The sequence below is a fragment of the Bubalus kerabau genome, chromosome 20 (assembly GCF_029407905.1).
Source record: "Bubalus kerabau isolate K-KA32 ecotype Philippines breed swamp buffalo chromosome 20, PCC_UOA_SB_1v2, whole genome shotgun sequence".
Lineage (NCBI taxonomy): Eukaryota > Metazoa > Chordata > Mammalia > Artiodactyla > Bovidae > Bubalus > Bubalus kerabau.
This window is the reverse complement of record NC_073643.1, coordinates 3,810,450-3,837,923: the sequence shown is the minus strand read 5'-3', so window position 1 is coordinate 3,837,923 and position 27,474 is coordinate 3,810,450. Positions and strand designations below refer to the sequence as shown.

The 27,474-nt window shown below is 48.4% G+C and overlaps 1 protein-coding gene and 1 long non-coding RNA gene across 4 annotated transcripts; one reads left to right on the top strand and one right to left on the bottom strand.

Annotated features, from left to right (window-relative positions):
• Nucleotides 1-2,292: 2,292 nt before the first annotated feature.
• Nucleotides 2,293-7,641, bottom strand: LOC129635306 (uncharacterized). Its single transcript, XR_008706216.1, has 3 exons — nt 7,455-7,641; nt 3,560-3,626; nt 2,293-2,421 (listed from the first exon to the last, which is right to left on the bottom strand). It is a non-coding gene; the product is annotated as an uncharacterized LOC129635306 (long non-coding RNA).
• Nucleotides 7,642-7,848: 207 nt separating this feature from the next.
• On the top strand, nt 7,849-14,372 carry EOMES (eomesodermin). Of its 3 annotated transcripts, none has more exons than XM_055557207.1 (6): nt 7,849-8,118; nt 10,132-10,286; nt 10,930-11,051; nt 11,474-11,632; nt 11,721-11,782; nt 12,530-14,372. In XM_055557207.1, the coding sequence occupies exons 2-6, from the start codon at nt 10,136-10,138 to the stop codon at nt 13,266-13,268; spliced, it is 1,233 nt and encodes a 410-aa protein (XP_055413182.1). In that variant the 5' UTR covers nt 7,849-8,118; nt 10,132-10,135; the 3' UTR covers nt 13,269-14,372. The 3 variants fall into 3 exon arrangements, with proteins under 3 accessions (XP_055413182.1, XP_055413180.1, XP_055413179.1); XM_055557205.1 differs by lacking the exon at nt 7,849-8,118 and adding an exon at nt 8,253-9,121 and having other exon boundaries at nt 12,587-14,372; XM_055557204.1 differs by lacking the exon at nt 7,849-8,118 and adding an exon at nt 8,253-9,121.
• Nucleotides 14,373-27,474: the final 13,102 nt, after the last annotated feature.

The window sequence follows — 27,474 nt, the reverse complement described above, 5'->3', positions numbered from 1 at the left end:
GGTACACATCCTTATTGGCTGATGCAAACATACACTAAGTCCCGGAAAAACACACAAGAAATTAATCGCAGTTGCCAACAGGCCGAGGCGCCAGACGTTGCAATAAGGCGGCTTTTGAGTTTCTTTAAAAACTTCTGCAGGTCTATTTTAAAATTTACATTGATTTTATATTCTATCTTGTAGGGTGTTGTGCATAACATTCTACTGTTAAAGATACTATGTTTTATTATACACAACACACTACATTACATTATACACAAACGCATTTACCTCGGATTGGTGGAGTCAAAGAAGTTCAATTCAGCCTCTGCCTTCGAGGCTGCCCTAACTCACAGGGAGAAAGCTTCGTGGAGTGAAAAGGCAAAGAAGGAGGACAGGTGGGAGTACGTGGGACCCCTCCCCCTCCCCAATATCTTTTCATTCTAGACAAAGGTGCCAAGGAGAACTGAGGCGCTCCACTGCCCGAGGGCAACCTGGAGTGCCTTTGGAGTTAGAAGCCGGCCGCGGGGCGAAAACTGGGAATCCACGCTCGGGGAGGTCCTTCCTAGCCCGGGCCTGGGTTTCAGCTCCTTCCTGGAATCGGCATTTCTTGCTCAGGCCGCCTGCGGGGTCCCGGGTTGAGGCACCGGTGCTCGGTGATGCCGGCGTTCGCCGCGCGCGGAGCCCTGGGAGACTCCCCGCCGGCGGAGGTGGCCGCTCCGAGGGCGCCGCGCGTCCCCGAGCCGCGGATGGCGGGGTTCCGGCGGCTGCAGAAGCACCGCTCGCAGCGAAGGGCCTGACCCACCCGGTAGTCTAGCTTCCGCAACTCGCGCGCTATTCAGAGTCTTTGAGCATCTGCGGGGAGGCGAGAAGGGCCCCAACATCCCCCGGATCCCAGCCCTGACCCTCGTGGAACCCGCGGCCCGCGCAGCTAGGGATGCGAAGAGGAAACTGGAAGGGCAGGGGGTCAGGAATTGACCGTTGCTTCCGCGCGCCCCGCTTCCCCGTGCCCATTGCCACTCGAAGCCGGGAAAGCCCAGTTTTCTAGTCAAAGTTTCAGAGTTCCAGGGAAAGAGGCCGTCTCCCCAGCTCCCGGGGTTGCCCGGACCTGCTACTCACAAGTTGCACGCCCGGGGGCAAGTTTACTTTGTCTCTCCCGGCCTCGATTTTCTTATCTGTAAAATGGGGATGATGAAGTACCTAAGTCTGTGCAATGGTAGTGAGGGTTTACATGGGGTACTGTGTGCCCAGGGTTTGGCCCAGCCCTTGCTTGCAGAAAGCAACGCACCCTTGCGATGGTTACCCCAAGCAACAAGGGTCAACTCGAACCCAGGATTAGGACTTAGGCTGGAGTTAAAAAGAGATTTATTGGCAAGGTCGAGCGGCCACAGATGGGCATCGAACGTCGGCCAGTCGCTTCCTCCGAAGCCACACGGGGTCTCCATCCTAGTGGGCACCTCAGCCTCCCCCCTCAAAGAAAACAAGTGGCACCCCACCCCCATTCGCACGTACTTAACCCCTCCACCTGAGCCCTGCAGCTCTGATCTTCTGGATCCCAGTTCCCAGACTACTGTTTTTAGCCCTGTGCCTTTAGACAACAGCCTTTACCTCTCCAAGCATCACTTTACGCTTCTGTACAATGGGGTGATAATATTTTAGGGTGCTGAGTTTAAAAGCAGAGTCTGACCTCTAGTCAGCCGCTGCTTCTTTCATTGTTTCCCTCCTTTGGCTATGGGTTCGAGGATCAACTTTATTCTGGAAAAGTCGAACCTCAACTGGGTTAAGAAAAGATCCCAGCTACCCTTTGCTCCCCCTAGAGACTCCTTTCCTGTGGACCACCAGAATCTGTAGCGGGAGGTGCTTCTTAACCGCCCCGCTGGCCCCCTGGACCTGCGGGGCGGTTAAGCAGCCCAGGTCGACCCGGGCTTGAGAACCTCCTCCAGGCCGCCCTCCTGGGTTGATCTTGTCCTCTCAACTTGAGGCCGCAGATGGCGTCTTTTTCAAGACTTCCAGTTCAGAGTGCCCCGCTGGGAGGCTTCCGACTCTTATTAACTCCTTCCTCGTCGGGCGTTTAACCGAGTAGGTGGAGTACAAAACCTGAGCTAAATATTTTCTAATCCGCCGGAACGGCAAAATCCCGGCGGGGGGCAGGCGGGCGGGAGGCCTGGGAAAAACAGATGCTAATGGGGGCCCCAGGGGGAGGGGGGGCGGAAGGCTCACGGGGGCCAGGCGCCCGCTGCCTCCCTTTGAAGTGCGCCTTCCAGGCCGGGCTCCCGGACAGCGCTGGGCTACCCCGGCTTCTGGGGAACCGGGGAGGAGCGGATGGAAAGACTGGGGTCTCTCCTCGCAGGCTCTGACTGAGTCACTCATGTTCCTCCTTCTGGTTCACATTGTCCTGGAAGGGTTTGATGCCGGCCTGCTTCTCCATCAGACTGGGGATCTCTGGAGGAGAAAGATGAGTGGTCCTGAATCCTCAGTGTCCAGGGCAAAAAGTGAGCTTAGCCTACGTATGATGGGAGGTTTTCTTGTGTGCTGGGCGCTGTGCTAACTGCTTTCCTTTCTGTTTGTGGTCATCACACGTGGGAATTGAGGAGAGAAGTTAAAGAGTTTGCCCAGAACCAACAAGCTGGTGAAAGGTGGAGTCACAAACCCAAAAGATTCTGCATACAACGTTCTGCTTTTCGCTTAGGGATCTGAAAAGACAGGTTTAAGGACTGCTCTTCTGTTTCTCTCCTTCCTGTCCACTTTCCTTCCTCCTTCCCTCTCATTCTCCTCCCTTGGTTATCTTAAGGGCTTTACACTTCTGGCGGGAACTCTCCAATCCAGACTTCCCCTCTTCCCCTTTCTCAGGTCCGGGCTGGAGGGAGCATTCTAGCTGCCCATCACCTGGAAGCCCTGGTCAACAGGATTCCACTCTGCCCACCTGTTGTGGAGACATCCTGCCACACCTGCCTCCTAGGTGCCTTCTGTTGAAACATTAAATTCCATTGGTTCTGCTGTCCCTGTTAGTGATGTGTGAGTGATTTCTGTTCAGGATAATATTTCTCAGTGACTACATGGTGGTTGTTCCCATCAACAGCTGTCCTGCAATTCTGACATTCACTTTTCTGTTTTTCTGTGGAAGAATGTCCACATTAACATGCACAGGGGAAGCTTTGCAATAATGGAAGAACTCTGGGTTAGGAAAGGTCTAAAAAAAGATGTAAAACATCCTTAAAAATCTAGGAACAGCCCTAAAAAGATGAAAAATGCCATTAATTTAGGAAGATCTGTGTTTTTCCTTTTAGGAAAAAACCTTTCATTGTCATCTTCTTGGCTATAAAGTCTGAGACCTGACACTGGCCTTGGGCTATTTTGTCTTTTCTAGTCTTACAGATTCAGTAACCCCTTCCTTTCAATCAAGAGATGAGCACCTACTAAGAGTCAGGCCTTTCAAGGTGCAGAAGTAAGCAAGACAGGAGGAGCCTTGTATAACTCATATTTTAATGTAGCAGTGATTAGCCAAACATCCCCATACTTTATTTTTGAGAGCATTCCGTTTTATTCTGCCTCATGGTGCCTTGCCTTTCTTGTTACTTACATGAATCTGTGTATTTCCATGAATATGATGGCGATGATGACTGAACAGCAGTTAAGTCCAGAGTTCACTTGCAGTTAAAAAAAAAAAGTTTCATAAAGCAGATTCTTGATCCAGTGTTTAAGATCATTTATTTTTTGAAATACGCACCTTTTGGTATGTTTCTTAACTTTCATCCCCTGTTTCCCCATCTGCTTGTATGTTAACAGTGAACTACACTTGCCATTAGCAATCAAAATACATGGATTAATAGCTAAAGAAAATAGTTTAAAGAAGATAATTTAAATTTTGGTCAGTTTTGTTTGAAAAGTACAGTGGGTTTAATGTAACCCTCTGCCTCACACATTTGTGGACACCTTTGTGGATTTCTTTTAAAGAAAGCGATCAGTCTATTTCAGAGGGACAGCGAATCAAATTCTTATAGTAAGTGAAACTGTGTTGGTGGGAGTATCTTGCTGTTCTCAGCAAAATCAACACTACTTGTCCTTGCCAAAATGTGTTATCTTACGGGACTTCTCTTTAAAAAAGCAACAAAAAAAAATCTAAACATGAACAGCCTTCCCGTGATGGAAGCCCCCTCCCCCCTGGGAAAGCCCAGTGGAGGTGGGGATCTGGCCATCAGAGAACAAAGGGCCAAAGAGTGAACCTGAGATGGCGAAATAAAATGCAACATCAACAAAGAAAAGGCCATAGATAAATAGTAAAAGGACCAACTCACCACAAAAAACCCATTGACGTTTGCCCAGAGTGAAGGCGAAGCACCGGTGACCGGTTAATGTTGGAATGTTTTCCTAGGGTTAAAAGGAGAACCGGCAGCAAGTCTGCTCAGAATTTACAAAGTGTTTGAATAACACGGACGGTGTTTTGATAACACATTTTTAGTGGGGGTGAAAATAATAGAATTTATTGGGACATTTATATGGGCCCCCTTGGTTGTGGGGTGGAGGGCGGTAAACTATATCTCACTGCATTTATCTATAACTCACCCTTGTAATTTATTCATATGTGTGTATGTATCTGGGTATGTATCTGGTGACATGTAATAGTCATGTTACAGCCAAATACTTCTCAGTTTTGCCTTTAAAAGATGAATGCACTGAGACTGGTTAGGGAAGAAGAGGTGCCCTGGTCAGGTTGGCAATAACTTGTGTTATCAATTTGAGATGGTAGCATGAAGTTGGTATTATTGCTCAGGACAACACAGCATATGAGCTTTAATAGGCTCACTCACTGGCTTAACCTTGGCTTCCTTGTAGCTTTCAGAGGGTCCTGCTCCTCGCACCTCAGGCTGAAAGGTGCAAGCTTTGAGTTAATCCAGCCAGCACTTGGGTCCCGGGTTCCATGGGGTCTCCACGTTTCCTCCCTAGTGTTGATGTTTTTGTTCAATGCATTCCCTACACTGTCAGTTGAGTCACATAAAACCAGGCACCTTTCAATAAATGTCTCATTTGGATTTCATGAAGCTTGGGGTGTCACTGAAATCAAACAGCAAACAGGCTGGAAGGCTGTCTGATTTGCCCACTCAGTCTAAGTGCTGCCTGACTTGTTCACTGAAGCTGCTGCTTTAGCTTTCTTTTCTGTTCCTGTTTCTGGCAAAGAGAGCTTTACATTTTAAGGTGCGACTGGGACACGTGAAAATAACTTTTATGCCTCTTTCCCTGGTTATCAGTAAAACTGAGCCAGCAGAAGGAAAGTCTATTTCATGTAGGAAATCAACCACAGATTTGCTCATCTATAACTTTCCAGGCATGTAGACTAATATATTCCATATGTAATAATAATAGTAGTCATTAATTAATACAGAAAAAACAGTAAATGAGATTTCTTTATCTCTATGCAGTCAGGAAAAAAAATCATCTTTAGTTGAAACAGTGCTTTTCATTATGTTCAAAAGGAATTTGTAATATATATTTTTATAAAGGTAATATAAATTATGGGTGTATTTTCCACGTTCCAAAACTCTGGGCCCCAGAACCGTTTCCTGGAGTCGGAATTTTGGTTGTCTTTGAACTTCTCTTTGTTTCTCCGCCTGTTAAATGTGTTCAGGTTTGGGCAAAAGAACAGCTCTATTGGGAAGGTGGGGAGATATAAACTGCAATTTCCTGCCCCAAGAATCAACACTAATCCTGATTACACGTACCGTGTGTATATTTCATAATTAAGTAGCACTCGAATGAACCCACGCGCTTTCAAGAGCATGCTCTGGGGCTGGAATAAAATCAAGCCTTTCTGATGTGGCGCGGGGGACAGCTGGCTCGCGTTACTTGCGCCAGAGTGGGTCGGAGCGATGCCTGTTGCCTGCAGTGGCGCTTTGCCACGCGCAGAGCTTCCCTGGCCGCCTCGAAAACGATTCGAAGGGACCCCGAGGCCCGCTGTCTCGCTGCGGTCGCGCGCAAAGCTGAGACCTGACTCGGGCCACTCTGTCTCCAAAATAAATAAATAAATAAAAGCAACACGTGAGACTTGATCTCACCGCTGCCTTTTCCCTCAAACATCTTGATGCAGCTCAGGTCAAGGCTGATGTGGAAGAGCCTTGAGCGGTAACAAGATCCCCCAGCCCGGGCTCCCCTGCCAAACTGCCTTTTCTCTTCTTGCTGTCAAGCCCGCCTCACGGAACCTCCACGTTGAGTATCTTGGAGTCTAAAAAGCACAAAAAATACTTGAAAACTGCAATACTTCAGGACTTCTGTGTTTCAAAAGAAAACAAAAGCCGGGGAGGTGGGAGTGGACGGGGTGGTGATCAAAGCAGAGAGCCACCGAGACCCCGCATTAAACCAGCTGGACGACGTGAGAGAAGCGCTGGGCTGAGCGCGCTCCAGACCACGTTCCAAGGACCTGGGGGCTTCGGTGCCGGGACCTGCGAGGCCCCAGCCCCGGCCCGGTCGCTTAACCTGCTCCCTCCCCCGCCCTGGCTGGGCCTTGACCGTTTCCACTGCCGCAGAGAATTGGTAACCGCCCCGGAGCGTCGGAGTGCGTGAAGGACCACCTCACTCTCTAACCCAGAGGCGCCAGTATCTACGCTGCTGTGGTTGGAATCTAAGTTGGAACGCTTCGAGCCGCTCTGCGCCGGCGTATGCGCGCTCAACGAATCCTGCCACCGCCTAGAGTTGCGGGAGAAGAGTTTCCCGTGTGATCGCGTTCTGTTCGGGAAGCAGAGTTCCGAGCTCTCAGCCGGAAAACGCGCTCCCGGAGCGACTAAAAGCGGCGTCTATAATTATCTATTAACAGCAAATATTCAGGCTTCTTATCTGCAACGAAACGTGCCCCACACCTTCTGTATTAATAAACAATGCAATAGAACAGCATCATCTTGCTCTGCTGTCTGCAGAAACGCAGGGGGAGAAACAGGCAGCTGGGGGAAAAGGGTTTAATTCAATATCAAACTGATTATTTCACTAATTATTCCACCTTCTGTGTTGCGCTGCAGAGGAGAGGCACAGGGAATCTTAACCGCGGGGCTGCTTGAGGACCTTTGTTTCTCGGCGTCAGGTCCTACTGAAGATGGGAGGGGGTGGGATCCGGGATTCAGGGAAACTGAGAGTGGATTTTCAGTTGTGGGGCGTAAAAGTGACTGCCTCTTGAAGCAGGCGTGAGCGTGGGGATGAGGGTAGTTCCCAACAGCCCACCCCACCGGGTAGTTCCCAATAGCCCACCCCACCGGGGCTTCGGTCCTGAAGGATAGCAGTGAGCTCTCGCCGTCCCCGGAATCCCCAAAGCCCAAAGTTCCTCTCAGTAAACCCTTCCCATTGGGTAAAAGGGTAGGACCGAACAAAAAGTGGTTCCTGCGTGTTGAAAGCCAGAGAGTCCTCCAGGGGAGGAAAGTGTGCCTGAAGTTAAAGCCCCGGACAAGGAAAGAGACCTCTCTCGGGCCTCCCTCCAACTCGCCCCAGATCCTCACCCTCAGGGACCGGTGCCTTCCTGCAGGCCATCAACTTGCAGAGCATTTCTACCTCCTGCCTCAACAACCTGCGCCGGCCCCCTCACCCCCACTCGGAGAGCTGTCTCGATTTCTGTGCCAAGAGTGGACCCCGCTACGAAGACCCTAAACTCCAGCGAAATACGGACACCAGGACTGATTCTCATAGCATGACAGCATCTCAAAAAAAAAAAAAAAAATCAGGCTAAAGGATAGGAAAATAAAGTCTCAGCAACTTGATCCAATTAGTAAATGCCTAATTGAATTAGTGTCACCTCCACCAACCAATCAGAGGGTCCCGAGGCTGTAGGGCCGCGAAGCCACTCCCTGGCCTCACATATATAAAGCAGCCAATGACAGCCTGCAAGTTTCCAAGTGGTCAACCTGACCGATAGTTTGTCAGTGGAGAAGGGCAGAAAGGCTAGCTCTGGTGGTGGATGGGGAGAGAGATCTAAGACTTCTTCCTGTGTGTGCGGGCCAGGAGAGTACAGGTCCAGAGAGGCAGAAGAGACCGGGAAGGAAAAGCGGATCGCTTCCCGGTCAGCTTTCGCCTCTTGCCTTCAAACTCCGTGCGCTTTCCATTCGGAAAGGGCTCTGGGTTCGCAGCGCGCAATTGCGCGCGCCTTAGCGGCCCGCGTGTCGCCAGGTGGGTAACCCGGCACGGGAGGAAGGGGAAGTTACCTTCCCCTCGGAAGAGGGCGCTGGCTCCCCCATCCTGCCTTTATAATCAGATCGCGGCCAGAGAGGAAGCAGCCAGCTGCCGTCTGCGCTCTGCAAAGCATGCAGTTAGGGGAGCAGCTCTTGGTGAGCTCTGTGAACCTGCCCGGCGCGCACTTCTACCCGCTGGAGGGGGCGCGAGGAGGCGGCGGCGGGAGCGCCGGCCACCTCCCGGGAGCGGCCCCCTCGCCTCAGAGGCTGGACTTAGACAAAGCGCCCAAGAAGTTCTCGGGCAGCCTCTCGTGCGAGGCGGCGAGCGGGGATCCTGCGGCCGCCGGCGCGGGGGCCCCCGCAACCATGCTCAGTGACGCCGACGCCGGGGACGCCTTTGCCAGCGCCGCTGCCGTGGCCAAGCCGGGGCCCCCGGACGGCCGCAAGGGCTCCCCCTGCGGGGAGGAGGAGCTGCCCTCGGCCGCCGCGGCCGCTGCGGCCGCCGCCGCGGCTAGCGCGCGCTACTCCATGGACAGCCTGAGCTCGGAGCGCTACTACCTCCAGTCCCCCGGGCCTCAGGGCTCGGAGCTGGCGGCGCCCTGCTCGCTCTTCCCGTACCAGGCGGCGGCCGGGGCGCCCCACGGGTCTGTGTACCCGGCTCCCAACGGGGCGCGCTACCCCTACGGCTCCATGCTGCCCCCCGGCGGCTTCCCCGCGGCCGTGTGCCCACCCGGGAGGGCGCAGTTCGGCACGGGAGCCGGTGCGAGCGGCGGCGCGGGCGGCGGCGGCGGTGGGGGCGGCCCGGGCGCCTATCAGTACGGCCAGGGGGCTCCGCTCTACGGGCCGTACCCAGGGGCGGCAGCCGCAGGTACCTGCGGAGGACTAGGGGGTCTGGGGGTTCCCGGCTCCGGCTTCCGCGCCCACGTCTACCTGTGCAACCGGCCTCTGTGGCTCAAATTCCACCGCCACCAAACCGAGATGATCATTACGAAACAGGGCAGGTGAGCGCAGCGCGGAGGGGCCCGGAGGCGCGGGGGCAAAGAAGGCCTGTGTGGTCCTGGGGTGGCCGGGAATGGGGGCCCGCCCACTCCGCTCGTGGCTGGAAGAGTTTCCTCGCTCAACCAGTGGAGACGCCGCGTCTCCAGTCCGTCCGCGCACCGGCGCTTTGTGCAGGGCGCTAAGGCTAAAGCTGCTTCCCCTCTTCGCTCTCCTCATCTTCACCCAGACTGACGAGGAGGAGGCGGAAATGGAAATTGAGGCTTGTCCACAAAGCTGGATTTCCTAGATCCCCCTGCCCAGCTGTACACGGGTCCCTGCAGGCCGGCCAGAAGGCTCGAGGGGTGGCTCCCCCCGAGCGCTGGAGGTGGGCTCCCGCAGTTTTAGGCGCCAAGGTCTCCACGGGGCGCATCCGGGGGACGAGCGCGAGGACGTGAGCGCCAGCAGCGAGGGCTGATCCGGGGAGTGGGTTAGGCCGGCCCTGGAGTCCGACTGGGCTGGGATGCCGGGCCGAGAAAGTTCGGCTACAAATCCTACTGCAGGCACTGGTTCATTCTGGGGAAAGTGAGGGGTGGGAGCTGCGAGAGGGGCGTCCGAGGGACACTTGTAGCCTTACTAGTAGAGTTTTTGTTTCTGTTTTTTTAAACGAGAGCAACTTAATATTCCCTGGCACTCGTACTTGTAAAATATATATATCTATATATAGATATATATATAGATAGATATATAGATTTTTAAATAGAAACATCCTGGAAGAAAATGAATAAGCATCTGAATGGGATGAGAAATTGAGTGAGGGATGCAGAAGCGCGGGCATTGGGGAAATAATAACACTGGGGCAAATTACTTCGGGAAAGAGATTTCCCCTCGAGTTGCCAACTCAAGAATATTGTACGTGGTGAGGGCCACTTGACCCACCGGTATTCTGTTTGTAGACTTCCCAGTGTCGTACTCGAACGTGGGTCTGTGCCCCGGCGTCGCGATTTACATCTCCTGGTTCTATTCCCTTGCACAGACGCATGTTTCCTTTTTTGAGCTTCAACATAAACGGACTCAATCCCACCGCCCACTACAACGTGTTCGTAGAAGTGGTGCTGGCGGACCCCAACCACTGGCGCTTCCAGGGGGGCAAATGGGTGACCTGCGGAAAAGCGGACAATAACATGCAGGGTGAGGAGAGAGGAGGCCTGGGCAGGGTGGCGCGCCGGGAGCCTCGCTCAGACCACGCACAACCAAATCTCGCATCGCTTCCTCCACATCCGGGGTCTGGAGGTGTTGGCAGGAGTTTCTTTGTGTTGAATGTTTGATTGAGGGAGAGAATCGCTAAGTCAGACCTCTTGCCGGCTAGCGTATAGCATGTTAACCACGACCCTAGCTAGCCTGCCCCTCCACATCCCTACCTCTGAGGACGTCATTGCCATAAACTCTCCGGGAGGCAAGGCTCCTGACATTTTAATCTTAACTTTAGAAAAGATCTCGCCAAGGTTGAGTTTATCATAAAAATCCAACCACCTTCCATCAGCAGATCTTGACCTTCTAGCTTCAGACACCGGCAAATTGACCTTCAAGAGGCACTGCCCGTTGGCTCCATTTTTGCTTTGTCCAAGGAAGGCCGGAAGCACAGGGCCCCTGGGAGGGGAATCAGTAGAGACTACTTGGTCTCCACTGGTCTTCTTAAGCTCTAAGGAGAGACGGGCATTGTAAGTCTAGCTCTTAAATCTTGCCCATGAGTAGTAATTTATCTCTCCCCCTACCTCCATTTGCAAACAGCCGTATATGCTTGAGTTTTGTGTTTTGTTTCATTTTCTCTTAGGCAACAAAATGTATGTTCATCCCGAGTCTCCTAACACTGGTTCCCACTGGATGAGACAGGAGATTTCCTTTGGGAAGTTAAAACTCACCAATAACAAAGGCGCAAACAACAACAACACCCAGGTAGGGTGACAGAGGAGGTGGTGTCTTCTGGCTGTGAATCTGTTTTCTAATGAGTTTCTGTATTCTTTACTGTGTTTATAATATTTGCAGCTACCTGTTGCCACTTTCTAGTATTTTTTTTCCTTTGACCTTTCTCAGTTCTACTTTTTTTTTTTTTTTGGTCATTTTCCTATCCGATATCAATAACAGTGAGTGAACGATTAGGAACAGAAAGACTGAAATCTTTTGGCAACTTAGGAAACCAAGACGCAAGAGTGTTTATGAAACACACATACTTGGCTATGTTTTAAGTTTCAAAAATGGCAACAGAAAAAGTTAGCTGTGGGCTGAGGAGCAAGCAAGTTCCATTCCAAAATATAGAATTGGTCAAAATCGACTTCACTTTTGAGAATTGGCAGCTCTTTTTTCTGTACCATTTGCAGATGATAGTCTTACAGTCTTTACACAAGTACCAGCCGCGACTGCACATTGTTGAAGTCACAGAGGATGGCGTGGAGGACTTGAATGAGCCCTCTAAGACACAGACCTTCACTTTCTCAGAAACGCAGTTCATTGCTGTGACCGCCTATCAAAACACCGATGTGAGTGCCCCAGAGTCCCCAGCATCCCCAAAGCCCTATCCAGGGTGAGAGAGAAAGCACTCAGTGACTGTCTTTTTTCCTTATCTAGATAACTCAACTAAAGATTGATCACAATCCCTTTGCAAAAGGCTTCAGGGACAACTATGATTCGTAAGTGCAACTTTATTTTTCCTTGCCTGGTCATCTTTGAGTGAGACATGTTGAATCAGACACTTTCTTGAGACCTTATTCTAGGAAGAGCTTTCACAGTTGGGATTTTTACCCATTTTTATTTTTGCATATATTAGGCTTTGACTAATCTTGCTTTGGAATTTTCACAGAAGGATTTTGTTCATTTCTAAAGAAATGTTAAGGTTAAGCTTTTATTTTTTTAACATTTGAGTGGAGATTTGAAATTTTCATAATCTGCATTTATATGCCTCCTTCCCATTTGATCCCAGTTTTTTTTTTATTCTCTCAGGAGCAGGGATTATTCCCTCTCATTTTTTTTACATAAGAAAAACCTTAAACCAAGAGGATGTCATTTTCATAACATCAAACAGCAAGGCCCACAAGTGCCTTTTAAAGTTGGCATTTCTCCCCACCTCAGCCAGCATTCCTTCCCTACCACGGAAGGGAGAGTTGCTCCCAGTTCTTCAAGTTCTAGGACTTGCAAAGATGGAATTTCTATAGTTTAAATGCTTAATGCCTGGGAGGAAACTATCTCTTTCATGATGGGAAATTTTGTCCCAGTGAGCCAAGAGTTCAGCTAAAATGGACTGGTGCCTCCCCACCTCTGGCCCTTCACTCAGCAGACCAGCGCTCAGGCTCTAGAGCCTTCTTCATTTCTGGGATGTAGACTGTCTGGGGACAACATTAGGGTTTTTTTTTTTTTAAGTGTTTCTCTTTGTATTGTAGCATGTACACCGCTTCCGAAAATGACAGGTTAACTCCATCTCCCACGGATTCTCCTAGATCCCATCAGATTGTCCCCGGAGGTCGGTACGGCGTTCAGTCCTTCTTCCCGGAGCCCTTTGTCAACACTTTACCTCAAGCCCGATATTACAATGGTGAGAGAACCGTGCCACAGACCAACGGCCTCCTTTCACCCCAACAGAGCGAAGAGGTGGCCAACCCTCCCCAGCGGTGGCTTGTCACGCCTGTCCAGCAACCTGGGACCAACAAAATAGACATCGGTTCCTATGAGTCTGAGTATTCTTCCAGCACCTTGCTCCCATATGGCATTAAATCCTTGCCCCTCCAGACGTCCCATGCCCTGGGGTACTACCCCGACCCTGCCTTCCCAGCGATGGCAGGGTGGGGAGGCAGAGGCTCTTATCAGAGGAAGATGGCGGCTGGACTCCCATGGACCTCCCGAACAAGCCCCCCAGGGTTCTCTGAAGATCAGCTCTCCAAGGAGAAAGTCAAAGAAGAAATTGGCTCTTCTTGGATAGAGACACCCCCATCCATCAAATCTCTCGACTCCAACGATTCGGGGGTATACACCAGTGCTTGTAAGCGAAGGCGGCTGTCTCCTAGCACCTCTAGCAATGAAAATTCTCCCTCCATAAAGTGTGAGGACATTAACGCTGAAGAATACAGTAAAGACACCTCAAAAGGCATGGGGGGTTATTATGCTTTTTACACAACTCCCTAAAGAGTTATTTTAACCTTGTAAAAATGAGCTCACCGTTTGCCCATGGACTGGGTGGTGTTTCTGTTGTCTTCTTCGCCTAGGTTGTTGCCAAAAAGACATTTGCCTTCCACCCCAATGTGTCCTGTTTTGTGCAATTCTCTAAAAGAAGGTGCCAAAGCTTTTTGATTGCTGCAGGTAACTGAAACAAGCCTAGACTTTTTTTTTTTTTTAATGAAATTAACAGAGGACTTTCAAGTGTTTTTAAATTTGAAGGTGATTCAAAGTTACGGATTTATTTATTGGAGACACTAGACATTCAGTGAACTGGGGCTGTGGAGATGAAGGACCTAGCGCTATCAAAGATGTTGAAAGCTTTGGTGTTTGTTTTTTTTTAATCTGTAAATCTGTAAGCAAATAGAAGCCCAGAGTGGTAAGATGGTTTTGCTTCTGGGAGAGAAGGGTGGGCCTTACGCTTCAACAAGGAAATTTTTGCTGTTAACTTTCTGCTAGGAAAAGAAGACGTGAAGCCTGGGAGGCAAGAAGAGCTTTGTGAAGGTGCTGGTTTGGCCTGACTGATCTTCCCAGGCTTTGAAACAAGCCATGTTTGCCCAGGTTCAGTCACCTCATGTGCTAGGCCTCTGCTGTGTGCCCCTGGGGGCCAGCCGGGGGCCTCATAGGACTCAGGAGACAGCAAGGGGGTCGCCAAAAAGAAAAAAAGGAGAATTTTAACTGTACAGTTGTGTGTGCTTAGATACACTGTAGAATAATGTGGAAAATATTGTATAAATAGTTACATAGGTATATGAGATTATGTAAAATTGGTGCTTTGGTTTTGTAAAGAATTTGCAAATCATTGGACCACAGCTACTGGAGCAGGGGGCAACATATGGGAATATTCTGTTTACTTCTTAGCTAGTTAAGAATGTATTCAGCTACTGTACTAACTTGAAACGGTGTTAAGGAAAACTCCCCACGTCATCCTCTTCCTCCACCACCCCCACTACCCAACTCGGTAACCTGAGGAAGCAGAAACCTTAACGCCCCAGCTCTTATAGGCTTTCTAGAGACCTTGGATTTTTATGTACAGTCGTAGTCATTTTTAATAAATGTGGTTCGTTAAGGGGACAGGCCTAGCTCTGTCATCTGTACGATGGGTTTTCATCTTTGTTTCAAATATCTTAGTCTGCTTTCTCCACTTTCCTCCAGCAGGAACACAGTTCCACCAACCCGCTCCCCCCACGGAAGGCTCTAGGATCTCTAAGTGGACACTGTCCTCTCGAGGGGATGGGGATGTTCTTCTTTATCTTTTTTTCTTGAAGGTGAATGGGGTTGTTTTCTCGCCGCTCTGGGAAGTCTGGACAATGGGGGTTGGGGCCGAGGAGGGGCGGTGCAAGACTGCCCGCAGCAGGCTTGATGGAGCCGAGCGAGCCTCCACCCCCAAGTCCTCGGCTTCCGGGCCGCTCCCGGGCCTCCCATCCCCGGCCCCACGTGGGCTTCCCGGGCACCCTCGCGGCCCTCTGAGCACCCACGAGTTCCGGATCCCCCGAGGTCAGGCGGGTGCGGGCCGCCTCCACCCCCGCTACGCGGCTTCCTCCTTCCCTGAGCCCCAGGCTCTGGGGACGCGGGGGCAGCTCCGGGCCAGGGCGCGAGCTCTGCGGCGGGAGCGCTCTGTGCGGGGTGGCTGCGGAGTCGGTCACCTAGCGTTTAGCGCCGCTTCCTCGGCTATCAGTCCCAGGGAGGGCAAGGGCCACTCCATCCCCCGACTGAGTCCTGGGCCCGCCGAAGAGTTAAATCCAGGAGTGTGGCGGAGGGCCCTTTGTCCCCCTGCCAGACGCCCTGCCGCGCTTATCGGCAGACGGCTTCTGGCCGGGTTTGCAATCCTTTCCAGCCCCCTCCCGACCCTCTCGGGGTAAAGGTCTGAACGGGAGGGTCATTCTGCTAACTGCGTGGCGCGGAAATGCAGCTGCTAAGAGGATTAGTGCTGGGCGGCGAGCGATCGGCCGGGCCCTCCTCCCCTTCCGCGCCCAATTAAGGCCGCCGCGAGCTCGCGCCTCGCCTCTGCCGGGGCTCGCATTCCCACCGCCCTTCCCGGCTCCGAGTCATCCTTCCCGCGCCGCCCATGACCTTGGGGTCTGGGTCTCTATACCCGCCCCTCCGGCGATGCCTGTTCAAAACGCCCCGAACTTTACCGGAGCTGGAAGCTAAAGCCTTGAAATTTGGCTTATGTGTGCTTGTTGGGGATGATAAATTCAGACGGAGGAGGACGTCAAGGAGCAACCCCCCCCCCCCCCCGCCCAAGCCGTCTGCGCTCTCCCCTCCCCCAACCCCAAGGAACCCGACCGTATTGGGAGATACGATGGAATTTCGAAACGATGTTCTCCTCTTCTGCCTTCTGGAAAGACTGCAAATGCTAATCACCTCCGGGATGGAACAGACACCGGCCCCAGTCTATTTCCAGGGCTGTATATTTTTGCACCGTACAGTAAAAAGAACCTGGTACTTGTGAAAAGTCCCTCACAGTGTTTAATAGAAACGTAAGTGGCTGAGTGGCCCCAATTAACACCTTGTGATAAGGCATTCCTAAGATGGAGTGTCAGACACCAAATTGTGAAGAGATGTATCTAATTAATCCTCCTAGAATGACACCGATAAACAAGCTTCTATTTAAATAAAGATCAAGGACTCGGCGCCCCGTTTGTTTACAATCACCACCGGGGGTCTCAGCGTTTGCGCCCGCGCAGACTGCCTGAGCTGGGGGAGCGGGGGATGGGGAGGACACAGGCTTGGGAGGGTTCTGCTGGCTCCCTTCCGTTGTAACCCCAAACAGAAATCTCCAAGTAGACAAACTGCAATGCAAGAGAAGTGCAAAAACGACCCGACTCTGACTTGGAAATACTTTGTCATTTTCTTCGCGTGTCCTAATTTACATTGCCAAACACTTTTTGGTTGTCTGAGTCTTTAAAAAGAAGGCCAACAACAACAAAAACCGTTCCACTCGTAGTCTCGGGAATTCTTTGCTGCTTTGGGGAGAACTCGGATCAGGACCTTCCTCTGCCCCCCACCCCGCCCCGGCAGGAGTTCTCTCCTCGCTGACTCGGAATTCCTTCTTTAAGCAACTGAAGCCCAGAAGTGCTGGGGCGCAGGGTAGCTATCCTGGTGGTGGAGTGGGGAACCACCCACTGGAAAAGGCGAGAGGAATCTGGAAAGAAATAGGGCAAGAGTGGAAGGAGCAGCAGGGCCGGGGCTTGGAGCCTACTCGGCATCTGCAAGGAATCACCTCCCCTACTCTTCAACCGGGGTTTAAAGGCTCCAGATCAGCTTTTGGTCCAACCTCCTTCCTTTTCAGCCGCCTCTGATTAGATTTCAGCCTAGGGGTAAAGGCAGACTCGCGCTCTTCCATTTCCTCTTCAGGCTCTTCCTTATCTCGGAACCAAACAGGCCGGGGGTACGATGCCGTGTTTGTTTGTTTGTTTTTTAATTCTGCAGGAGTCGTGGAAACGCTCCGAAATAAACACATTTCAGCTTGCCCCTTGATTTTAATCGAAATTGAACCTCCAGTGGGGATAAAAAGTGAAAGCACTCATTCTTCACTCGTCTAGACGCTTCCCCTGTCCCGCTCTGCTCTCGCGGCGATGTCCCCCACCGCGCTGCGAGTCTCCAAGAGTTTGGCTTTTCACCTCGCGAAGATTTCGGCAGCCTCGGGACGCACTTTTAAAGGCAATTTGCAAAACTCCGTTGGTGGGCTTGATCCAGTCCCCTTCTGTAAATGAGTCTAAGCTTTTGAAGGCGCGAACTCCACCAATCCAGCCCGGGAGGCTGGAACCTGCGGAATCCGTCCACCTGCGCGCGTTTTCGTTGGAATCGAACCCCTCCTGCGCCCCGCGGACACTTGGGAGCAACGCCTGCACTTGGGGTTCACTGGGATTCCGTTTGCCCGAACCCGCAGGAGTTGCATTTCTTCCCCCGTCCGTGAGCTGAACCGTTCTTGGACAGGCTGAAACTAAGATAATTTTTTTTTTTTTTAAACATGAAGGGGACTCTGACCTTGGTGGCCACTGAATTTCTCCTTATTACAGCTTAAAAGAAGTTAACTTCTGGCGACTGCTCCACCCTCTCCCCCTTTCTTCTTCGGCCCTAGGAGCCCTTTGCATGTCGCCGAGGACGCATCAAGTCACCGGGGGAAGGACGTGGCTGCCAGACACGGCAGACCCTTGGAAGTGGTCTCCAAAGTGGCCGACTTCTGATGGACCGTTGGCCGCCCCAGAAGCGCCGGGTCTCTTCTTATCTTGGGCATCACGGTGTGAACACCCCCACCTCCACTTAAAATGTCCCCGTCTCCCTAAAAAGTCCTTAGCGTCCTTCTAGAAGCTTTCGTGGAGGCAGCAGGGCGCGCACAGTAACTTCTGTAACCCCAGGCTGGACCCAGCTTTCCGCTCACTGTGGGCGCCGCGCCCTTGGCGGTGGGTCCAGCCGCAGTTCCGTTGATGCTGCGGGTCCCGGGTGGCGGGCAGGCTTCGCCATCTGGCGGCCACCGCGAGTAAGGCGCCCCAGGCCCTGCAGCTTCTGCAAGGAGGTCTTCTTCATGCCACCTCCCCTCCTTCTTCTCAAAGCTCCTTGGTGTGGGGGCAGGAGCCGGGAAGCTGAAGTTGGAAGACTTTAAATTCTAGTCCTGGGCCACCGCTCAGTAGCTGCAGTCACAGCTGGTTCGTCTGATGTATTACCCAGGGCGAAAGAGGGCAGGATGAACTTCACTGCTTTGTAAGCTGTTGAGCAGCTGTGAGTAGTATTAGTAGATACTGATTATTTAATTTTTGGTTGTGCCGTGTCTTCTTGGCTGCGCGTGGGTTTTCTCTAGTTGCCAGAGCAAGGGCTCCTTTTAGTTTTGGAACACTGGATTTAAGCCCAGGGGCTTCAGTGGCTGTGACCCTGGGGCTCAGGAGCTGCAGCACATGGGCTTAGTTGCTCTGCAGCATTTGGAATCTCCCTGAACCAGGGATAGAAGCGTGGCCCCTGCTTTAGCAGGTGGACTCTTACCCACTGTACCACCAGAGAAGTTCAGGAGGCATTATTAATTACTACTTTTACAACACGATATATAGTGGTAAACTCAAGTGCATTCATTGGCAAATTAAAGATTTTTTTCTGTAGGATTTTTAATTTTTTACATTTTTACTGAAGAATAGTTGATTTACAATGTGCTAATTTCTGCTGTACTGCAAAGTGATTCCATTATACACCTATATACATTATTTTTAAATATTCTTTTTCATATCATTTATCCCAGGAGATTGGGTATAGTTCCTTCTGCTATACAGTAGGACCTTGTTGTTTGAAAGACTTTTAAATTTACTCAAAAATGATTACGGACAATTACAAACATACAAGAAAGTAGGGAGTGGTGGACCCCCATGTATCTGTCTTCTGGGCTCCCCTGGTAGCTCAGCTGGTAAAGAATCCACCTGCAATGAAGGAGACCCTGGTTTGATTCCTGGGTCAGGAAGATCCCCCAAAAAAGGGATAGGCTACCAACTCCAGTATTCTTGGGCTTCCACTGTGGCTCAGATGGTAGAGAATCTACCTGCAATGCAGGAGACCTGGGTTCGATCCCTGGGTTGGGAATATCCCCTAGAAGAGGGCATGGCAACCAACTCCAGTATTGTTGCATGGAGAATCCCCATGGACAGAGAAGCCTGTTAGGCTACAGTCCATTGGGTAGCACAGAGTCAGACACAACCGAAGCAACTGAGCAGGCAGGCAGGCAATCCTCAATTATTTCCATACACAACCCTAAAAGATAAGGATTCTTTATAAATACACACACACATATATACATATATATCCAATCTATAGAATCAACAGTAATTTCATGTCATGAAATATCCAGGCATGCTTCCCTGATTGGCTCATAAAACTTTTGCTGTTGTTCCTGTTTTTTTACAAGTTGGTTTGTTTGAATCAGGGTCCAGAAAAGTCCCACACATCTGGTTGATTATCTTAATTCTCTTAATTTAGAAGTCTTCCCTCTTTTTCCTTGTCATTTGTTGAAGAAGTTTGAGCATTTATTTTGTCTACTTTTCCAGGTTCTGGATTTTGCTGATTGAATTCCTATGGTGGTAACTTGATCCTCTGACCTTTGCATTTCCAACAAAACAGTGATTACATATGGAGACTTCATCTGATTAAAATTCTATTTTTGTCAACAGTATCTCATTGGTGGTCTCTTCCACTAGGAAGCTCTTCCACCTGGATTGTCTCTGGGCCTCCCGTTGTCCACTGATAATGTTCACCATGTCCATTTTTTCTTTGGGGATTTGACAAAGGAAGTAGATTTCAATAAAGCTGTTAATTACACATGCAGGCAAAAGTTTTACTCAGTGGCACTTTGGTTTTTTCTAACGTGTTTTTCCCTCAGCTTTACTGAGATATAATTGACATATAGCATTGTATACGTTTAAGGTATATAGCCTGATGATTTGGTTATCCATGGATATACTGCAAAATGATTACCACAATGAAGTTAGTTAACGCCTCTCTTACATTGCATAACTACTGCTTTTGTGTGTGTGGTGGGAACATTTAAGATCTACCGTTTAGTAATTTTCAAATACATAATAATGTCATTAGCTATTCACCCTGCCATACACTGAATCCTCAGAGCTTATTCATCTTATAACTGGGCCCTTTATAATCTTGTACTCTTTGGCCAACACCTCTCCATTTCCCTCACTCCCCAGGCCCTGGCAAACATCATTCTTCTCTTTATTTCTATGAGTCCTACCTTTTAAGATCCACATGTAAGTCAGATCATACAGTATTTGTCTTTTTCTGTCTGACTTCAGATAACGCCTGGCATCTGTCCAGAGGAAAACGTGGTTTGAAGGAATGTTTATAGCAGCACTGTTCACAATAGCCAAGACATGGAAACAGCCTAAATGTCCAGCGACAGAGAAATGGATAAGGAAGAAGTGGTACTATATAAGACAATATTACTCAGTTGTTAAAAAAAATGAAATAATGCCATTTGCAGCAACATGGATGGACCTAGTGATGTGAAGTACTAAGTAAGTCAGACAGAAAGACAAATATCATGATATCACTTATATGTGGAATCCTTAAAAAATGATAGATATCAAGGTATTTATAGAATAGAAACAGACTCATAGACTTAGGGAGAAGGCAATGGCACCCCACTCCAGTATTCTTGCCTGGAAAATCCGATGGACTGAGAAGCCTTGTAGGCTGCAGTCCATGGGGTCGCGAAGAGTCAGACACGACTGAGCGACTTCACTTTCACTTTTCACTTTCACGCATTAGAGAAGGAAATGGCAACCCACTCCAGTGTTCTTGCCTGGAGAATCCCAGGGACGGGGGAGCCTGGTGGGCTGCTGTCTATGGGGTCACACAGAGTCGGACACGACTGAAGCGACTTAGCAGCAGCAGCATAGACTTAGAGAATGAACTTAGAGTTACCAGGCGGGGAGGTTGGGGTAGGGGAGGGATAGATTGAGAGTTTGGCCTTGACATGTACACATTGCTGTGTTCAGAGCAGATAACTAGCAAGGACCTGCTGTATAGCACAGGGAATGCTACTTAATATTCTGTAATAACTTAAATGGGAAAAGAATTTGAAAAAGAATAGATACATGTATATGTATAAATGAATCACTTTGCTGGACACCCAAAACTAATACAGCATTGTTGATCATCTGTACTCCAATATAAAATAAAAATTCAAAATATAGATCATGCCCACAAAGTCCATTCACGTTGTTGCAAAAGGCAAGGTTTCCTTCTTTTTTTATGGCTAAATAATATACATGCCAATTTTCATGTTCCCATTCCCCCGTGGACAGACACTTAGGTTAGTGGTTTGCATCTTTTAGCTAGTGTGAAGAGTGCCACAGTGAAGATGGGATTGCAGATATCTCTTAAAGATAGTGCATCATAATGACATTTTGATTGTGACATTAAGCAGAGTGAACCAAAAATCTAAGGTCTCTGCTCTTTATGTATCATCACAGGACAGTAACTGTTACCCTCTGGGGAACATGGGTCATTGAAATCAAGTGAGAAGATGGACAAAGTACCTCAGTGGATAAAACTGATCCATATTTATTGAAGCAGTTTGTTACACACAGATTGCTAAGAAATCATAGTAAACCAGTGCGTAACAAAGTGATAAAGTGTGTGATTATTTGCTTTTCTATTCCCAGGGCAAATTACCAATCTCCTAATTGCCTTAAAAATATGTTTCCAGAATTGACAAACATCATTTGGAAATCATAAGTGATGAAAAGGGCTGTCAAATAGCTCGATGGTTGCTATAGGGAGGTGGTGATTTCATCTGTGATAAGTAAGGAGAAATGGTTTCTTATCAGTGAGTTTGGAGTGGAAGGGAGACCTGAGCAGGGGACCTGGGGAAGGGAAGAGGTTGGGGAGCATCCTAGGGATTGCCAGGTTACTATCCACAGTGCACAGTTTAAGACTTCTGGAATTGGGATGCAATTCATGACTGATAATACCATGGTAATTCTGTGAATAACAAGGGTGGATTTAACCCCTACATGTGTTACCATATCCCCATCGCAGGCACCAAATCATCACCTATTCCACCGGCCACCAGGCAGTCAGAGGTTGGCTACAGTAGTCTGTCTTTGGTGGTCACCGTTTCTTCGTGCAGTGTCCCAGTTTTAACAGCCTGGGCAACTGGACTTCTCCCCCCTGGATTGGAGATCTGAGGGACACTGTGGTGGCTATGGCCGTGAGCACACGTGACAGAAAGGAGAGCCCCCAGGGCCGACGTGCCAGGGGAACCCGCTGGCTCTGCACCGCTCCGTGGGGTGGGCCTATACCTTTACCTTAAAAGGTGAAAGATGTATATGATCTGAAGAGAAACCAGAGTGTGGACCCTAGACTTTTTTTTTTTTTTTAATAGTTATTTATTTGGCTGCACTGGGTCTTAGCTGTGGCACACGGGATCCTCAGTCTTTGTTGTGGCATGTGGGATCTAGTTCCCCAACCGGAGTTTGAACCCAGGCCCCCTGCATTGGGAGCACAATTCTTAGCCACTGCCCACCAGGGGAGTCCCTGGAACCCACACTATAAACATAAACCATTTCAGAAGTGTGTGAAATATCTAGTCATGAAAACGTTCAATTCTAAAGCATAGTTTTTAATTATTTTTCTGTTGTTTTTCAGAATATTTGAAATGAAAAGTATTTGAGATCTCAATGGATCAATGATTCATCTTTCTCTGATTTTTTTCTAAAATCTAGACCTGTCGTGGAGTGGTGTCTGTTTCTTCTTGCTCTTTGACCTATACTCAACTCAACTAGGGTAGTAAATTTACCCTACGTATTTGCTGCTTTTCTTAATCTTGACAGGCAGGTGTTATCTTTTATTTTATACATCTAAAATCCAAGAACATTTGACATTTTACTTCTTCCAGGATTCCAATTTTTCTTCTGCACCACCTTTTCAACCAAGTGAGTGTTGATTTAATTAACCAACTACACTGAGCTCATCACTAAATATGTAGAAGCTGCATGTAGAGACCACATAGCTGCTACAGAAAATCACAGAGGAGCTGGGGTTGAGTTAGTATACAAAAATGCACTCGTACACCTGTATTTGGAGTGTATTTGTACTCTAAGGCTGAATACCATTAAACTGAGATCTGAATGAGTGAAAATATGATTAGAATAAAAAGTATGGTGGTATCAATATTTCCTTTAGGGACTCTTCTGCTCAGAGCTGTCAAAACATATTGTGTTATAAATAGACCAGTCTGAAGGAGGTAATCCTAGCCATCCTGATGAAACAGTCTTCTGAAAGCATGCAAACAGAAGAGAATCTCTAACAATGCAATTACACCTTAATCTGGGGGTGATGCCTCAAATGACTTTCCCCTATTCCTCTTTCCCTTTAAGAAAAACAAAACAAGCACAAACTTGCTGGGAAAGGGAAAGCAAGTATTCCAGTGTTCTGTCATGGCTGCTTTCCCATTGGAGTTTTGGAAAACAACTTGTGAGTCTCATTCTTAACCTGGTCTTGAGGAATCAGGGCTCCTTCTGGAGTCTCTGTAGCTGGGGCAGTCATGTCCATCAAGTGTTCCATGGTTACTCTGCTTCGCAGCCTCCTGCACTTAGGCATGGTTACTGGGACCCAGAGAGACACAACATGGGCAAGGACGGATAAGAATGGGTGTGTGTGTGTTAGTCACTCAGTTGTGTCCGACTGTTTTGTGACCCTCTGGACTATAGACCGCCAGGCTCCTCTCTCCATGGGATTCTCCAGGCAAGAACACTGGAGTGGGTTGCCATTCCCTTCTCCAAGGGATCTTCTGGCCCAGGGATTGAAACCATTGCAGGCAGATTCCTTACTATCTGAGACCCCAGTATTTGCCAAAAGCTGCAACTTTTCAAAAAAGGATTTGGCTGCCTTGTAGTCAACCAGCAAATAGGCAGCCAAATTCTTCTCCCACTCACAACTTCCCTGCCAGACCTCTGATTGGCCAAATGCAATGCAAAGCCAGAAGACCAAAAAGTCTCAGGATATAGTCATTGAAGCCAGTATCCTGGGCACAAGGCGGGATGGAGCAAAATGGAACATGAAACACAGGGCAATGAAGAAGATATCCAGCCCTACTCTAACCCCCACCCCTTGCAAAGCCTTTATGCTAAAGGCTGTAAATACTCTACAGTTGTTTTGACATATCCCCAGGATTGCCGCATCAAGAATAGCTGGAAATATGGATTCAGATCAGTTCAGTTCAGTTCAGTTCAGTTGCTCAGTCGTGTCCAACTCTTTGCGACCCCATGAACCACAGTATGCCAGGCCTCCCTGTCCATCACTGACTCCCAGAGTCCACCCAAACTCATGTCCATCGAGTCGGTGATGCCATTCAACCATCTCGTCCCCTGGCGACCCCTTCTCCTCCTGCCCTCAATCTTTCCCAGCATCAGGGTCTTTCCAAATGAGTCAGCTCTTCGCATCAGGTGGCCAAAATATTGGAGTTTCAGCTTCAACATCAGTCCTTCCAATGAACACCCAGGACTGATCTCTTTTAGGATGGACTGGTTGGATCTCCAAGGGACTCTCAAGAGTCTTCTCTAGCACCACAGTTCAAAAGCATCAATTCTTTGGTGCTCAGCTTTGTTTGTAGTCCAACTCTCACATCGATACATGACTACTGGAAAAACCATAGCCTTGACAAGATGGAACTTTGTTGGCAAAGTAATGTCTCTGCTTTTTAATATGCTGTCTAGGCTGGTCATAACTTTCCTTTCAAGGAATAAGCATCTTTTAATTTCATGGCTGCAATCACCATCTGCAGTGATTGTGGAGCCCAGAAAAATAAAGTCAGCCACTGTTTCCACATCTATTTGCCATGAAGTGATGGGACCAGATGCCATGATCTTAGTTTTCTGAATGTTGAGCTTTAAGCCAACTTTTTCACTCTCTTTCACTTTCATCAAGAGGCTCTTTAGTTCTTCTTCACTTTCTGCCATAAGGGTGGTACCATCTTCATATCTGAGGTTATTGATATTTCTCCTGGCAATCTTGATTCCAGCTTGTGCTTCTTCCAGCCCAGCATTTCTCGTGATGTACTCTGCATCTAAGTTAAATAAGCAGGGTGACAATATACAGCCTTGCTGTACTCCTTTTCCTATTTGGAATCAGTCTGTTGTTCCATGTCCAGTTCTAACTGTTGCTTCCTGACCTGCATACAGGTTTCTCAAGAGGCAGGTCAAGAGGAAATATGGATTACTATATGAAAACTTCATCATTTTCAATATGGATAACTTATTTGAAAGAAACAAACAACAGAAACACTTCTGAGAAAGATTCAGCTGTGGACTGTTAACTTGGGCTTTTCTGATAGCTCAGTTGGTAAAGAATCCACCTGCAATGCAGGAGACCCCAGTTCAATTCCTGGGTCAGGAAGATCCCCTGGAGAAAGGATAGGCTACCCACTCCAGTATTCTGGCCTGGAGAATTCCATGGACTGTATAGTGCATGGACTCACAGAGTCAGACACAACTGAGCAACTTTCACTTCACTTTGATCAATGATTTAATTCTAACTGGATCTCAAAAATGTCAAAAGCAGGACTTCCGCTCCAAGACAAGATGGAGTAGCAAGGATGTGGCTTATCTTTCTGCCTGGAAAAGTTTTTATTTTTAAATAAAAATCAGAAAAGTATATAAGAAAAATTGTCTTCCAGGACACTGAATATCTGTAGAATGGCAATTCATTACAGAAGAGAAAGAAATGAGAACCCTAGGGTTGCTCTAGCTGCTGCCTAGAGAGTGTCCAGTCTGCGGTCAGAATGAGCCTGGGGACCCAGACTAAACCCAGCAGTCTTCTTGAGTTGAGGATGCAGATTTGTGAGGAGGAAAAGCCAAGATAGCCAGCGTTCTCAGGGCAAAGTTCCGAGAGTAGGGTGTGCGCAGAGACACGCCAGAGAATCAAGCAAGGTCCCCTGATGCTCTGAGCGCCGAGCAGAACGTGCACATGAAGAAGCTCTCCAAAGTCCAGAAGGATAACACCCAAAAAGACCAAAGTTGGTTTTGTCAATCTCAACACTAATGCCATTTGGGGACAGATAGTTCTTTCTCTGAGGATGGAGAGCTGCATTGTATGATACTGGCACCACCCTGGCTTCTAACAATTTGTTGTCTTCTATGCCTAGAAGAAAGCTTAACTATGTTTATAGTTATAAAATATCCACAAGCTCATACGAAGAAAATATTGAAAATTTATGGCATCCAATATAAAACACCAGACAAATAAAAAAGCAGGAAAATATGACCCACAAGAAGGAGAAAAACACAATCAAAACCAAACCAAAAATGACACAGGTGGCAGAGTTAGTAGAAAACAATAAGTAGCTTCCTAGGAGGCACAGTGGTAAAGAATCTGCCTGCCAATGCAGAAAACACAAGAGATGCAGGCTTGATCCCTGGATCTTGAAGATCCCCGGATCCGGAAGATCCCCTGGAGAAGGAAATAGCAACCCACTCCAGTATTCTTGCCTGGAGAATCCCATGGACAGGGAAGCCTGGCGGGCTATGGCCCATGGGGTCGCACAGAGTCAGACACGACTGAGCGACTAAACACAAACACACACAAAGAGCTCAGTGAAGACAATCACAAGAAATATGAAGGAAACTATACCAAGGCTTATATTAATCAAATTGCTTAAAACCAGTGATAAAGAGGAAAATGTAAAAGCACCCAGGGGAAGAAAAGGTATATTGCATATGAAGAAAAAAGATCAGAGTGCCAGCAGAACATAAGTAGGCTAGATGACCGTGGAACATCTTTAAAGTACTGAAAGAATAAAACCATCCATCTAGATGTCTACACCCAAGGAAGACCTCTTTAAACAATGAAGGGGACATAAAGACTCTTTCAGACACGTGAAAACGGACAGAATTTATAATCAGCAGACTTGCACTACAAGAAATGTTAAAAGAAATGCTTCAGGATAAGTAAAATGATACCAGATGGAAATTTGGGATCCATATAAAGAATGAAGAGCCCTGGAAATGGCAACCACATGAGTTAATATAAAATACTTGTTTTCTCATTTTCAAAATCTCCTTAAAAGAAAATTAACTGTTTAAAGTGAAAACAGCAAGGTACATGATGTTTATAACATACACGGAATTGAAATATATGATGATAGCACAAAGGCTGGGAGTAGAGAAATGGAAATATAATATTATTGTAACTGAAAGTGGGATCTGGATGCTTGCAACTCAAAAGCCAATAAAGAAACCAGGTTGTTGGAAATGAAAGTTTGCTTGATTTCGGACGCTGGCAATGGGTGGGAGGAGCACAGATGCTTGTCCAGAGGCCAACTCTCCCCACTGACTATCAATGGGCAAGAGCTTTTATAGACAGAGGGAGGGGCTCCATGCAGAAACAGCACAGTCAGCTCTGACAGTCATCTTGAAATTGGTCATCTGTGGTCTGACCAGCATCATCTTGGTTGTTTAAAGTACAGCTAATCTTCAGTTCCAGCGTTGGTTGGTTCTCATTTCTTTGAGGCCAATTCTTGCAGTTGTGCCAACTCACAGCCTGGCTAGTCTGTCCATCAGGTAGCTAACTTCTTCCACCTGGTGGGTGTTTCAGTATCTACAAGACATCTCACAGGAGAGGGCTGAAAATATTATCAACAGCCCTTTTGCTTACTGCCCAAACTATTATTATTTGGTCT